The sequence below is a fragment of the Panicum hallii genome, chromosome 3 (assembly GCF_002211085.1).
Source record: "Panicum hallii strain FIL2 chromosome 3, PHallii_v3.1, whole genome shotgun sequence".
Lineage (NCBI taxonomy): Eukaryota > Viridiplantae > Streptophyta > Magnoliopsida > Poales > Poaceae > Panicum > Panicum hallii.
The window spans coordinates 63962410-63977272 of NC_038044.1; the positions used below are offsets into that span (position 1 = coordinate 63962410).

At 45.4% G+C, this 14863-nt stretch overlaps 2 protein-coding genes and 1 pseudogene across 2 annotated transcripts; all 3 read right to left on the bottom strand.

Annotated features, from left to right (window-relative positions):
• Nucleotides 1-5007: 5007 nt before the first annotated feature.
• Nucleotides 5008-7183, bottom strand: LOC112886308 (annotated as a pseudogene).
• A 158-nt stretch (nt 7184-7341) lies between these two features.
• On the bottom strand, nt 7342-9104 carry LOC112886307 (epoxide hydrolase A-like). The gene is made up of 4 exons (XM_025952174.1): nt 8688-9104; nt 8411-8587; nt 7880-8118; nt 7342-7781 (listed from the first exon to the last, which is right to left on the bottom strand). Exons 1-4 carry the CDS (start codon nt 8979-8981, stop codon nt 7532-7534), a joined length of 960 nt encoding a protein of 319 aa, XP_025807959.1. The 5' UTR covers nt 8982-9104; the 3' UTR covers nt 7342-7531.
• Nucleotides 9105-9968: 864 nt separating this feature from the next.
• On the bottom strand, nt 9969-13566 carry LOC112887215 (ubiquitin-conjugating enzyme 15). Its single transcript, XM_025953341.1, has 6 exons — nt 13406-13566; nt 13199-13302; nt 12845-12947; nt 12675-12738; nt 10429-10517; nt 9969-10339 (listed from the first exon to the last, which is right to left on the bottom strand). The coding sequence occupies exons 1-6, from the start codon at nt 13547-13549 to the stop codon at nt 10244-10246; spliced, it is 600 nt and encodes a 199-aa protein (XP_025809126.1). The 5' UTR covers nt 13550-13566; the 3' UTR covers nt 9969-10243.
• Nucleotides 13567-14863: the final 1297 nt, after the last annotated feature.

Consider the following 14863-nt stretch of genomic DNA (forward strand, 5'->3'; position numbering starts at 1 on the left):
TGTCCGGAATGTCCGGACAGAGAGTCCCGAATATTCGGACGTATACCCGGAGTCTCCGAGTTACTATTACCTGTCCGCAAAACTCTCTGGTCCGGAGTCTCCGGACCCAAGTGTCCGGAGTATCCGGACATATACCCGGAGTATCCGGGTACCCTTCTCCCAACGGCTAGTTTCTGTGAGAGGGGGTATAAATACCCCTCATACCCCTTCATTTACCTTCTCTCTTGCTCATTTCGACCAGAACTGCCTACAAGCAAAGGAGAGCCCTCTCACTTCCCATTTGCTCCATTCTTGAGTGATTTTCTTAGGGGATTCAAGTGAGATTGTTGCAAGAGCTAAGATTTGTGCAAGTTAGCTTCGATTCCATCTCTTGAGCACATCATCCAAGTCTAGCCAGTGGATTCTAGTTTGTTACTCTTGGAGCTTCAAGCTCCTAGATGGCTAGGCGTCGCTTGTGAATGCGAAATTGAATTGTGAGCATCACAGCAAGTTTGTAATCATCATTACTCTCCGAGGAATTCAAAATAAGTGACCTTGGGTTTGAGTGTTGGTCTCACCCTTGGGAGAGAAGCATAGGGGTTCTTGAGCACCGTCTCTTGAATCCTTCCTCAATGGAGACGTAGCTCCTTTGGGAGTGAACTTCGGAAATAAATTCTGTCTCACTCTTGCAATTCTAGCTTGTCTTTGTGGTTGTTTGCTTGTGAGACTAACTTTCTAGGGTTTGAGGATGATCTACTATTATACAAGTCTCTGGAGTAAGACAACTGGTGAGAAACACTCCAAGGGTACCACTAGTCTCTCTAAATTTACTGGATCTAATTTACAGCATCATTATCTTTATTTTTGTGTAGCTTGTTTCATACCCGGACAGTCCGGACATTATCTCCGGAAACTCCGAACTCTATATCCGGAGTATCCGGACATCTGTGTTACTAACCGTGTTGGAAGTGTTTTTAAGTTTCAGATTAGCCTATTCACCCCCCCCCTCTAGGCATCTTGAGGTCCTTTCACGTGCCACACTTGGGATTTCACTTGTTTCTCCCCTTGAGCATGTTCTTCTCCTTGCTCTGAACCCTCCTTCTCCGAGACTTGGTCAACCCTTCGGGGCACCACTGGGATAACTCTTTGGATCATAGCGATAGTTGCGCTGATGTTCAATCTCACGATTAAAGGGCTCTTCGTCTGGTACCCTATCCTTGGCCTCATCTTCCAACTGATCTTGGGTACTAACTCTTCCTCCCAGCTGATCATGAACGGAAACACGCCTCTTCACGGGTCTATTCCTGTTGATCGACCGATGATCATGGTCATCGTGGCACTGCCTCTTGAACGAGCGGTAATCTTCTCGCAACCCGCTGCACTCAGGAGAGTTGTCAGCCGACGGCAGTCTCAACCCTTCATTCCAGCAAGAAAAATGAAGAAGGGGCATCGCCAATGATCTTCATCGCGTCGGCACCTTTCCTCCTGGAGGTGCCTTTCCCCATCTTGCTGATGCCGGTATTTGGCCAACAACGTTTGGCACGTAACAACTCTTTGGGACCTCTGGAACTTTGGCCTTGTTTGTGTCGGCTTCGATTCTTCAACCCATCAGCCGACACTTGCACCTCAGGATCTACAGCTCATGTCTGCTTGGCTCATTCTAAAGTTAACACTTTTGATTTTCCATTGACATCTTGACTGTTGACTTCCACCATGTTGGTAGGGAAAGGGTGCTCGCCAATCTTCATCGGCTTCGTAGGACTTTCTAATTTAATTCTCCCCTACTCCATGGCTGATTGAATCTGCTGACGGAACACCTTGCACTCATTCATGTTATGGGACACAACATTGTGCCACTTGCAGTACTTGTGATTCTTTAGCAGTTCGGCCATCGGGATCATATGATTAGGAGATGATTTGATTTGTCCCTTCTGCAATAGCAAGTTGAAGATCTTGTCGGCCTTGTTGACATCGAACCCGTACTTCTCAATATCCTTTTTAGTGAACGGGCATGAAACCAGTTTTTATTTTTGGTCCACTCTGCCAAGCCGATTCCAGCCTCCCCTTCAGAATCAGAAGAATCTTCAACAAAAGCGACCTTCTTCTAAAATGGGCTCCTCCTAGGATCTTGAGCTCGGACGTCAACATTGGATAGTCTCTGAACAAGGTGACTCAAGCTTTCAAACTCCTGAAAGGTGAACCTCTCCTTGATGTGGGGCAAAAGTCCCTGGAAAGCCAATTCAGCTAACTGCCTATTCACTGAGTGACAAACTGTAGCACCGGCTTCTAACGTCCCTAAATCTCTGAATGAAATCCAGAAATGGTTCATCGTTCCTCTATTGTACAGCTGTCAGATCTGTAAGCTTCATCTCCTGAACTCCCGCAAAGAAGTATTTGTGGAACTATTTCTCCATATCGGTCCACGTGATGAAATAATTTGCTGGCAATGAGGAAAACCACGCGAATCTTCAGAGCATCGTTTCCATATGCTTCCCCGCATTGGATTAAGAACTTGCTGATATGCTCAATCATTCTCACATTGTCATGTCCAGAGAATTTAGTGAAGTGTGACACTCGGTATCGGTGAGGCATAGCTATTTGATCGTAAGCTTCAGGGTATGGCCTTTGGTACATGTATGTTGGCTCCTTAGGCTTCAAGCCAAACTGATTTCTCATCACATCAGCTATCTTGTTGGCCCAATCAATGCTCTGAAGGCTATTATCCTGTTGCTAGATCAGTGGTTGCAGCTACTATACTGGAGGCTGAATTTGTTGAACCAGTTGCGGTTGGATGGGAACTTGTTGTTGGTAGCCTCCTTGTTGATCCATATGATTCGCCATCTGCTGAGGAGCCGAAGGACCTTGCTGATAACCAATCGTATGTGGTTGGTAGAGAACCATCGGCTGAGAGACCGATGCTGGCAAGTGGGGCCTACCGGTCTATAGTGGGGAAACCGGTAGCTGGTTGGAAGGTGCTTGTGGCTGCGTATCTTGGGTTGAGCTATCTGCACTTGGAAACTACAGGGCCTGAACTTGTGCCCTGTGTTGGTCGGGACCATGTACTCAGGAGGCATCCCTAGAGATGGGTCGGGGATGAAACCAGCAGGAATGTTGAAAGATCCAGTACGCATCGATGCTGCCATCATCGGCGAAGAAGGCGTAAATACCGGTGTCATCTGGATTACAGATGCCATCGGCTGATACGTCTGACTTTGGAACATGTATGGTGGCATTCGGTAGCTTCCAACGGTCGGCATCACCGCGCTGAGCGGTGGCGGCTGGGTGCCAAAGCTTGCCATAGCGGTGCTCCCCGCTCTCGATGCTGCTGTGGCCAATGACTCTGGCTGAGAGTAAGACGGCCCTTTGTAATCTATTTGCAAGCTGCTGGCCATAGTTTCCCTAACAGTATTTTGAATAGAATTCATCAGGATGTTCGACTGGTTGATCATTATGTGAAGCATAGCTTGATCGAACATCTCTTGAAACTTGACCGCATCTTCAACGATCGTGATTTCACGCGGCTTCGGGAAGGCATTCTTCTGTATGGCCTCTCCTCTCTTGGTGACACTGAAAGTTCCAAGGCAGGCCTTCATGTAGTCTTTCACTGCCTTCTCTAGTAGCTGTTTCTAGGTGATGTTTAGATCTTCCTTGGTGACGTTGAGAATATTGGCACCGTTCACCTGCTCAGGTATCGGGATGGACATGGTGAAGTCGTTCTCTGGTCCCACTAGGTGTGCTAAAAGTGTGTTGACGCAAAAAACCGGCTATCGGCTTTCTACGTGGCCACACGCGAGGACCTGGGAGATTTGCTTTATTCCGGCGTAGACTCCAAAATAACTTCGCATAGGTGCTAGGTGTGCTAGTCAATTTGAGGTAATTGACAAGGAATAAGACAGTCAAATACCGGAACGTATCGGCTGGTGTTCCGAATCGTTCCATAGAGAGTATCGACCAAAACATCCGATACAAACCAACAAGCAATCGACGTCGATTTCAGAAAGCAAGCAGTATTAATTAATGTTACTTAATAATGCTTGTGAGCAACACTTAGATCTAGATCCAATCCGCTAAATTTAATCTAGTAGATTGAAATAGTAAAAACTGCAGTAAAAACCGATAGATAACTTGGATGTAAGCTAGATAACCATGATAAAAGCTAAGCTAAGCGAGATTAAACAAGTCAATCTAAGATAACTAGTGAGTAAACAGATCAAGAAAAAAGCGATGCGCCGTCAATCAAAGATCTAATCTGCTCAGTAAACATGGAACTTACCAGCAAGCCGAAGATCGAAGTGATCCAGCCCTACGAACCAAAAGAACTTGTTCAAACACAAAAAAAAAAGTTACAAAACTAGGGTTTGACGAAGTCGCCTTCAAATAAGAAAAGGATTTTGTTGTTGTATTGATGATTGTTCCTGATTACAAAACCGCAGCGGGCCAATATTTATAGGCTAGCCAATAAATCCTAGTCGATTACGACAAAAAATGACTTGACTTAAAAAGAAAACAAATTTTCTATAACTAATCAACTAACATAAAACTCGAATTCTACATGATAACTTTGCTGAGGTGAACTATCAGTGCCAACTCCGCTCTATCGGCTGCGGCGTCGAACTATCAGCGCCAACTCCGCTCCATCGGCTGCGAAGTCACACAGGCCGATCAGCTAACTCTGTTTTAACATCGGCCAGCTTCCAGCCAGCTTCCATCGGCTACATCCTTTGCTTTATCATTGACCAGACCCGTGCCAAAAAGCGGTGTCTTTTGACACCGGAGAAGAATGTGGCGCCTATATGTTGAGGACAGCAAGAAATTCACTGATCTGGGTAAATGAGTGTTTGTTGTTCCTCTGTACTATATTGATGACTTGTTAACACAGTAATACCAAAATTGCTAATCGAGACAAATAAATTTTATACTGAAAAAAAACTAGACATGACGAATTTCTACAATGTTCAAATGCTATAAAAAAGTGCCTAGTTGCATACACACAATTAAATATCTAATTTTTGTAAGGAAAGATACGTATAAGTGAAGTGAAAGGAAGCGTTGATCACCCACCAGCTGGATCACATAACTGAATTCCGATCCACCTGCTCAAACGAGCAGATGGATTGGAAATTTTACAGGACCTCAGACACCGTTCATGGATGAAAAGTTTGAAATAAACTGTTTCACATGCTCTGCTTATTCTTAAATGCGAGCGAGCAGATGGCTTACCCACTTATTCAAGAACAGTTACATATGAGCATAACCATTTTCAGTTTGGAATGCTTCCAGTCACTCACAGGTAGGATACCATCTTCTTCTCAGGACCGACTGAAAATAAGAACATCATGCTGATGCTTCCTCGCTGGCAAACTTGTCTAGGAAGGAAAGAATCTCAGAATTCACTCTTTCAGCCTTCTCTTGCTGCACGAAATGGTGACCTTCGATGATCGAGACCTCAACATTTGGAACATTGGACTTTAAACCCCCACTCTTGACGTACTTCTCAGTCCCGAAGGACTGGAGACCACTGTCATTCTCACTAAGAATGAACTTTGCAGGCACTATGATTTTCGCTCCACTCCAAGGTGCAGTAAGCCTCCAATTTCTGCAAAGACCGTACAGCACTGTTTAATAATACGGAGTACAAGACATCAAGAGGCGAACATAAGGTATGGAGATTACATTCCATCATGCAGTAGTAGTTTAGGGGTCCTGTAAACCCAGTCTTCTGAAATTTTTCGGCATACTGGCCAAGTTCGTCGTCTGTCATCCAGGGAAGTGGTGACGAAGGTGCCTGAAGAAAGTCTATGATCTCTACTCCAGGAGGAGCAATGAGTTCATCGATTTCAGCGGCATAGAACTTTTTTAGAACAGTTGCAACATCATAGCGACCAAATGCCCTTTCGGTTCTTCCAGGCTCCTGCAAACATATATTCTGGAATAAGATATTGTGGTAAACCCAATTAAAAATGTCACCTGAAGTTTGTTCTTTCCTCCTGAGTTTAGAGAAAAAGAAGATCCAAGCAAACATTTATAATTACATCTAAGCAACAATTTATTCCTCAAATCTGTTTAAGCAAGAAAAAAGGATGTCCACAGACTATTATGTGAGCTTGCTAATATGTTTTCCAAAAGTACTTTGAACTAGTTTGTAGGAATTATATTAGAGGCTAAGTACACCAGGATAGGTAAATGATATATTTTTTTTCCTTCAAGTAACAAGACAAGGTCACGATGCAAAGATTAACATTAACAGCTAATTCCACCAGCATTTCACTATCACCAAACAATGCCACTCAAATTTCCAGTCCACATAACTCTGTGTTTTCGATATAATGGATGCAAAAAACAACAACGGACTTAAGTAGTTTTTTTTTTTGAGGGCACGGACTTAAGTAGTTGAGCGGCGCAAGAGATCCTCACCTGAAACTGATTGATGTAAAAGCCATCGCCGAGCTTTGCAAATGACTCCGTCATCGAGCGAGGACCGCGGGGAAAGTAGGGAATCCCCAGGGTGACGGCGGCGCACCTTGTCCGGCAGGAACAAGCAGAGGTGCCACGCCACCTGCGCACCCCAATCGTGCCCAACGACGAACACCTACACCGCCCAAGAAATCATTCACGCACCCACGATAGTGAAGCAGCCAAGAAAGAATTCGGACGAAAAAAAACAAGGCAGCACCTTTGGGAGTCTGAGGTGGTCGAGGAGCGCGACCAAGTCGCCGACGATGTGGAAGATGGAGTAGGCGGCTGGGTCGGCGGGAACAGAGGAGTCTCCGTAGCCGCGGAGGTCGGGGGCCAGCGCGCGGAAGCCGCGGGCGGCGAGCGTGGCCACCTGGTGGCGCCAGGAGAGCCACAGCTCCGGGAAGCCGTGGATGAGGAGGACCGCGGGTCCGGTGGAGGGGCCGCGCTCGGCGACGTGGAGGGAGATGCCGTTGACGTCCGCGGCCCAGTGCCGCACCTCGCCGGCGGCTTCGGCCTCCATGCTTTGCTGCTCTGCTCGCCTGGCTAGCTGTTCGATGAGTCCAACAAGAAAAGAAGAAACAGGGGATACGCAACGCTACAACAGAGACACGTGGTCACTTGCATAAACACAAATTATCTGAACCTCCTGGATCACATTTCACGGATGAGCCTCCTCTGCAGTACCGCAGGGGCCTCGTCCCACTGACGTGTAGCCCCAGTGCAGTGGGACACATTTCACATGTGTACTAAGGTTATTGCAGTTTTATGTTAGGTGCACAAGTTGATTACACCCTCTGCCTACAAGATATAGTTTGGAGCAGAAATAACACCATGCAGTTACAACTACAATGCAGAAGATTCAAGCACCAAGTACTTCACATGCTTCTGGAAAAAATATTCACATGCTTTCGGGAAAAAATAAAGCTCTTTTATTCCTGTAAGCAAGCCAACAGATGGCTAGCAATCACTTATTCTAGCACACAGGTCTGAGTTTGGGCTCCAACATTCTCAGATCAGGAGAACAGACTAGCATTCTCCCAAAGATTTCATTTTTCAGACACAGAGTAACGTCGTGCTGATGATGCCTCTAGCCTCTCTACTCGCTGGTAAACTTGTCGAGGTAGGAAAGTATCTCAGAGTTCACTCTCTCGGCCTGTTCTTGCTGCAGGAAATGGTGACCATCGATAATGGCAACCTCAAGTTCCGGAACATTGGACTTGAATCCCCCACTCTTGATGTACTGCTCGATTCCAAAGGACTGCACACCAATGTCCTTATCACCAGCTATGAACTTTGCAGGCACTGTAATCTTGGCACCATTCCAGGGTGCAAGAAGCCTCCAATTCCTACAGTTACCACATACATGGATACATGATACAACTAAATCGCATACAAGAAGGTAGTAAGACACAGAAATAAGATAGTACAAGGTCAGGAAAATTACGTCTCAGCCATGCGGTAGTAGTTGAGGGGTCCAGTGAACCCAGACTTTTGAAACTTTTCAGCATACTGGATCAGTTCTTCCTCTGCAATCCAGGGAAGTGGTGAGGGAGACGCTTCCAGAAAGTCTATGATCTCCATTCCAGGAGGAGCAGTGAGGTTATCTATTTGTATGGAGTAGAATTTTTTTAGGACAGTTGCAACGTCATAACGAGCAAATGCCCTTTCAGCTCTTCCAGGCTCCTGCAAACATGAACATTGAATTTTCAAGCAGAGCGCCACATTCTCGACTTGAAAGGTTTAAAGTGGAGCTGGCAAACTTGGCGTTTGGCTTGACAAAATTATTGAAATACCTGGATCTATTTTACTTTTCTAAACAGGAAGATGAACTGCTGCTTCAATTTTTAGAAACAAAGGTAAATCAGGACTCCAACTGAAAATGTCAACTGAAATTTTGCATTCCCCCCAATGCCTGAGCTTAGATGATGTGATTGTGCGGTTGATCGAACCAGGCGAGAGAAGATCGCATTAGCACCTGGAACTGTGTCATGTAAAAGCCATCGCCAAACGCCGCGAAGACCTCCGTCATCGGCCGAGGGTGTCGAGGGAAGTACGGTACCCCCAATGCGACGACGGCACGCACCCGGTCCGGCCGGAACAGGCAGAGAAGCCACGCCACCTGGGCTCCCCAGTCGTGTCCGACAACGAACACCTACGGATGCATCCATGGTGAGGGTCAGGACACCACACGAGAGATCAATCACGCCTGATCGTGAGGTCAGCTGGAAGGAGGCAAATAAGAAAGGAGGCACCTTTGTGAGTTGGAGATGGTCAAGGAGCGCGACGACGTCGCCGACGAGGTGGAAGATGGAGTAGGCGGCGGGGTCGTCGGGTACGGAGGACTCGCCGTAGCCGCGGAGGTCGGGGGCGAGCGCGCGGAACCCGCGGGCGGCGAGCGCGGCCATCTGGCGGCGCCAGGAGAACCAGAGCTCGGGGAAGCCATGGAGGAGAAGCACCGCCGTCCCATCCGCGGGGCCCTGCTCGGCGACGTGGATGGACACGCCGTTGACGTCGACGTTCCAGTGCCGCACCTCGCCGGCGTCCATGGTTGATTGGTTTGGTTGGCTGCTTTGCTCGAGTCGCCGCTCTTGCTTCCTCTGTTTGCTAGTTTGCTACAGACCTACGGTCAGTCAATGCGCTCACGGTTCACGTTGGAACAAAAGAAATGGCCAAAGAACTGCGGTACTATATCATATCATACTTTTCAACAAGCCAACTACAATTGGTCTCAAAAGAAAAGAAAAGTCAACTAGCATCGGGTTGATTTGGATCTAAGATTTAAGTGCGATTAAATTAATACAGAGATTTTTTTTAGACAGAGTTGGAATGTGGAGTTGTTGATGTTACCAAAGAGAGAATCTGGAGACTCCTGTACAAAATGATATGGCTATATTAGATCTTTGGCTTATCCATGAATTGACTTCATATTATTTTTTTTGAAAAAAATTGACTTCATATTACACAAAACTGGGGCACTATTCTTTTTCTAGAAGCAATCTACGAGCTAGAACAATTTCATTTACTATACAAAGCAGTCCTCAATGGCGACCGCAGCCAGCCATGAATCCTGCAATCAAAAATGGGTTGTTTGTTTTGGTAAATCTAAATGTATAATTTTTACTATGTGTCTAGACATAATATTTATTTAGATGCATAGCAAAAACTATATATTTTGATTTGCTAAAACGATCTACAATTTAAACTATGTATCTGGACATAATATTTATCTAGATGCATAGTAAAAACTATATATATATAGAAAAATTATATATCTAGAACGGTGGGAGTAAACCCTAACATTGTGCTGGGGACGTCGAGACACAGACAAGCTTAAAGTCAGCGTCAGGTTACACATTCGATGTGATTTTCCATAAGCAAATGGACAGAAAGCTGGAATCTACCAAATCAATGAGCACACAGATAATTGGTGCGAGTGTGGGGAGTTAGAACTACCACAGTAGCAGCGCCTTAGTTGGGGTTGGGGGGGTGGATAGGTAGACTGCACATAGGTAGAGGCACTTTAGCAAATCACATAGTTAAAACTGCATATTCCTTTTGAGCTCGTCTTCAGTTATTCAGGCACGGTACACTCTTGCTTATTCTATATATATATATATATATCATTGGTGGTGATAATATATATTTTCAGACTGACACATGTGTGCAACTCATTTACATACCACCACAGCAAGGTAAGCCTCGCAGTCCAATAGAGGGGTGCTTAGGAATAGGCCTAAATCATCTCATCTCCCCTTGGAAGAGATATATCATGGTAATGAAGGCTGGCAGGCAATGCCCACGATGCTCGTCACACTGTGTCATCATGGAACCACCATCTGGTCTCCTTCGGCGACCGCCCATTGCGGCAGTTCCTAACATAGCGGTCATTGTCTGCCGGACGTTGCTGCAACCATACACTATACCTAGTTAGATGATGAATACCAAGTGAGAGCAGGAGTTTTTGATGGATCAAATGATATGAGTAAGGGTCACCTTTGCTGGCGAACTAGACAACATAGACAGTATACTGATACAGACAGAACTCACAGTCATCGCTGGTGACCACGAGTCATACAAGATATCTGCAGATAAGAGAAGCAGCAGGAAGCTGTCAACATTTCATACAAATGGTGCAGTAAACAGTAGCACATGGTCTGATGGTCATCACAGCTCTACAACATAATTTTCATTTCATTCACAATCTCAGAAAATTCATGGAAGATGGGTCAATTATTAGCTATCTTGTGGACAGAAGAAAAGACTTACAAAAAACAAGGCAGAGTACTAACAACAGAACTTCATACTTTGAAGCATTTTGCAAAGTTGTCAAGGTGAGCAACAGAACCAGGTAGATTAAGAAAAGATATTGTACGAGATAACGGGTAAGATGCTTGCTTTACACGATATCATAGATTCAGTTCACATCAAATTGGTTGGTTTTAGAAGTACCATACAGAGGGATAGATAGCTCCAATTGCTAAAACATAATTCTCAACTGTTGCCATAGCAATATTGCCACATTACAGCCATGGAATCATGGATAGCAAAGTGATAAACGCTCAACGGCAAAGTGATAGCCGCAATTATGGGCCAGAGGGGGGAAAGGGGGCTGAATCTATTCAGGACATACCATAAAGAGTGGATGCTTCCGATACGAGTTTATATACAGGCAGAGCTAAATTATTAGATCTAGACTTGCAATTTATATCAGAAATTAGATAGTAAATAGCACATTCAGCACAGAAGGAACTGAGTAAGAATGCCCTACTTAAAAATAAACAAGTCCATCTGTAAAGCAGTCCTATTTCTCATTTCACATGTAGCCTAGTCCCTTTGCATGTGATGGTTTGAAATAGGATGTGAGGATATCATAGTTTGTTCCCTTTGACTTGCTATTCGAATTAATATATGACACAACCCATGTGAATACATTATGGTTACATGCGAAGAATAATGCCAAAAACAACCTTTTCACACAACTATATGAAGGTTTTCATTTGAATAACTATTGATTTAGTTCCCCAATGTACTGGTATCTACTTTCATATAAATAATTATGAAACCCGAGAAACATAAGGGCCAGCCTAAAGTTGTTGAATAGTTAGAAGTAAACTAAGGAAGCATTCTTTCAATGATTCATTCTAACTATATCTTCGTATTAAGATGTTTAGTCTGTCACCAACTTTCCAAAAAGATTTATTTGCCAAACACCTCTGCAAGTGGCCAACCAACCTAACATGCTTCCTCGCCTAACACACTATCACCTCATATATTCTGCCTATATCTGCCATTCATATCCAGGCTCATAACTCAAGCCAGAATATTGGTACGCTGGGAGGATAAAAAGATTTAAGGGTTGGTGGTTCTCAATGAACTTTACATTTTCATCATTTTTAGAACTCTTCACTGCCTTGAAGGAAATGGGAAAAAAAACATTTGGTGTAAATATAAAGCATGTTTCTATTATGCATGCATGCATAGTATAATACTGTCTGGCAGATAGAATTTTCTCCAAAAGTTAATGCAAGATAAGATGGTTTTTTTCAATAAAATATAAATAACCAGTAAGAGAAAATTATGCAACAGCAAATGGAACAGAAAAGGAGGTTTAGCAACAATTTGCCTACAATACCAGTTGTCACAACCAAACCTACAGACAAACAACAAAGCGTGAGGTTGTAAAAAAATGTAGCATCTTGACAGCTAAAAGTACTCAATTTCAGAGGGAAGACAGGGCATGACATCGTCAAAGATAAATGAGTTATAACTCATGATGTAAGGATAAACAGAAAAGAAGACTCATACCACTACTCTGCTAATGACTAGAGATGCATTGATGATACCTATAATATCAGCAAGATAAAGGTACAACCGGACAAGCAACCAACATCCAGACATTAAGAGAAATTTAGAAGGGAGAATACATAATGCCTGCGCAATAGCAAAGTTCACACATCTGGCTATCCCATTAAGACCCTATAGTAACAAAAGGAAATGGTGTGTTGGGGCATCTCAGTCGTGAGCCTACTATAGAACTATAAAAGCACAATTGGTTAAGTTGGCAACTTTCTGCTAACAAATGGAATCTTAGCACCTAACTGACAGCTAGATGGAACATTAGGTCAGGCAAAGAACATTCCCGTAAGGTCACAGCCGCGAAGTTAACCAAAAGCATCAGAGGTGGAGTCATGCACAAATCTTCTCCATGAGAGAAGATGCATAAGAAACAGCTTTTTTACCTAAGCAGATGTGGCCGTTGCTGTAAATGTGTGGATGCATGGGAGCAGGATTGAGAAAAATGACCTGGAAGAGAAACGAGGTTATCATCCAATCAAATGTAATGGAAGGAACAGATGAAGAGAGTAGGTATAATTATACGAAGTTGCAATCTTTAATGTGAAAACCTGACCTGAGGTGCCTCCATGGGATAATGCTCAGGGAAGTCAACCTGCAACTGGTAGGTTTCGCCGGCATAGAGGGTGCCTGCCGCTCCGGTTACCTCAATCACCCACCTGTTCAGTTATCAAGAGAGAATTATGCTATTAGGCAAGTAGTTCAAATCCACCTGCCTCCACGCATAACGACTGAGGATCAAGGAAAACCCCTAGAAATCAAGAACAAAGATCAACAAAAGAGAAGGGTTCTTGAACGGTTGGATCCATCCATCTTGAAGTTTTAAACAAGGCCAAAGAAAAGTCCCAGAATAAACAAGGGGGAAAAGGAAGACATGGTAAGTGAGGAATTGCAGGCGAGAAAGTCGCACCTTTGGAGATTATCGGAGACCTTGTGCTTGAACCCGGCCGGGGGGCTGAGCTGCCACTCGGCTAGCTCCTTCTGCAGCCGATTGCAAGCGATCTTGCTCAGCGCCTGCACACGAGGAAAGGGATCGATCGAATTACAGCCGAATCGAGAAGGAAAACCCACGGCCTGCCGGCGAATCGGACGGATTGGGGGGAAGGGGGTGCGGTACCTTTCGGGAAGGAGAGGAGGAGCTCGTCATGGGGGTGGGGTTCTTGGGGAGGGGAATCGAATTGTGGAGGAAGACGGGAGGCGGAGACGAAGGCGAAGGGGAAGGGAGGCCAGGAGGGAGAGAAACCGCAGCGCAGTCTGCCATTTGCCTTTCTTTATTTGTGGTTTTTCCTATTTTGGCCCGTTCGTAATTTGTTTTTAGCAAATGGACCCCCGCGTCCAAGAACGAGTCTTTCACCTAGATGTTATGCGAGTTAACGTCGAGGTATGTAATTTGGGGTGCCCTAATCTAACGTCAAGATCTGCCATGTCACCTTCGAGCATACTCCCTCAGTCCCATAAATAGCGCAATCCCTACATTTGAAAAAGAAAATCCCACAAAAGGTGTGATTCTAGATATTGGATCCAACTACCTGGCTAATCAAGTGGTCATATTTGATTTGCATGCTAAAATTAACCACATGTGGCAAACAAATGAGGGTATGAGAATTTTTTCATACCACCGCTAATCTGTTCGGAAAAAACTAGAATTACAGTCTTCATGAGATAGGACGAGAGCAGTCAGGACGCGCAGTGAGCTTAGAACAAGAGGGAAAGAGGGCACACTGCAGTCCGCAGTGGCAGACTGAGGCTACCGAGGAGGAGGATATGACTATCCGAGAGAGTGAGAAAGAAAGAGGAATAGGTAGCACTGAACTAGGAATTGGGAAAGTATTCGGAGAAGTATCAACGGCGTTTTTCCTTTTTGCAAAATCAACATCTTCATATTGAAATATTTTTCGAGTACAAGATCCTATGAGTAAAAGATAGAGAAAATTCCTCGCATACAATTGATTAAAGCCCAAATCTCTTACAGTGACTGTGGAGGATCCACGTGTCATAGATACAACGATTGGATATGAGAGATTATGAGTTTTTTCAGCGATATATAAAAGAAACGAGCACATTACAGTAGCTTGAGGGCATGCTTGGATTACGGGTTGTGTCGGTACATACAGATAGGGGTACCTCCTGCTAGGGTGTCCAGGCACTGGGACTTCTCATAATCCACGCTCCCCCACGGCTCTGGGACACGTGGATTACGGCCTCCGGGCCTGACTGCTGGGGCCACGGTCTCCGGACCCTCCCCGAGCTCCGTGAGGTCCAAGGCCTCTGCACGCCCACGTGGGCAGGCGCGCCCTCGGACAACCCCTGCGGACCCGGCCTTCCCTGGGAGGTCCGGGGACGCCATGTGTGATGGCCAGACCATCACAGGCCGGCCCGCTCCGACCAACCACGGGGGCCCCGGACCCCCGTTCCCCCGGGAAGGGGTCCGGTGCCGCCGCGTGCTGCGCTGCGGAAGGAGCGGGGCTGGCCCCGCCGCGTGCCTGCGGCCGGAGGCCCCTTACGGGTCTCCTCCTCACCTACCCGCATTCAATGCGGTAGCTGGGTCGGGCGCGCCAAAGTCAAAAGGTGCGGC

Coding starts and splice junctions, on each gene's coding strand:
- LOC112886307 (XM_025952174.1), bottom strand. CDS start 8,981: ATGGACGCCGGCGAGGTGCGGCACTGGAACGTCGACGTCAACGGCGTG. Junction 8,588..8,687: donor ACCATCTCCAACTCACAAAG/GTGCCTCCTTTC, acceptor ATGCATCCGTAG/GTGTTCGTTGTCGGACACGA. Junction 8,119..8,410: donor TTTACATGACACAGTTCCAG/GTGCTAATGCGA, acceptor TCATGTTTGCAG/GAGCCTGGAAGAGCTGAAAG.
- LOC112887215 (XM_025953341.1), bottom strand. CDS start 13,549: ATGGCAGACTGCGCTGCGGTTTCTCTCCCTCCTGGCCTCCCTTCCCCT. Junction 13,303..13,405: donor CCTCCTCTCCTTCCCGAAAG/GTACCGCACCCC, acceptor CCTCGTGTGCAG/GCGCTGAGCAAGATCGCTTG. Junction 10,340..10,428: donor TGTCTAGTTCGCCAGCAAAG/GTGACCCTTACT, acceptor GTATGGTTGCAG/CAACGTCCGGCAGACAATGA.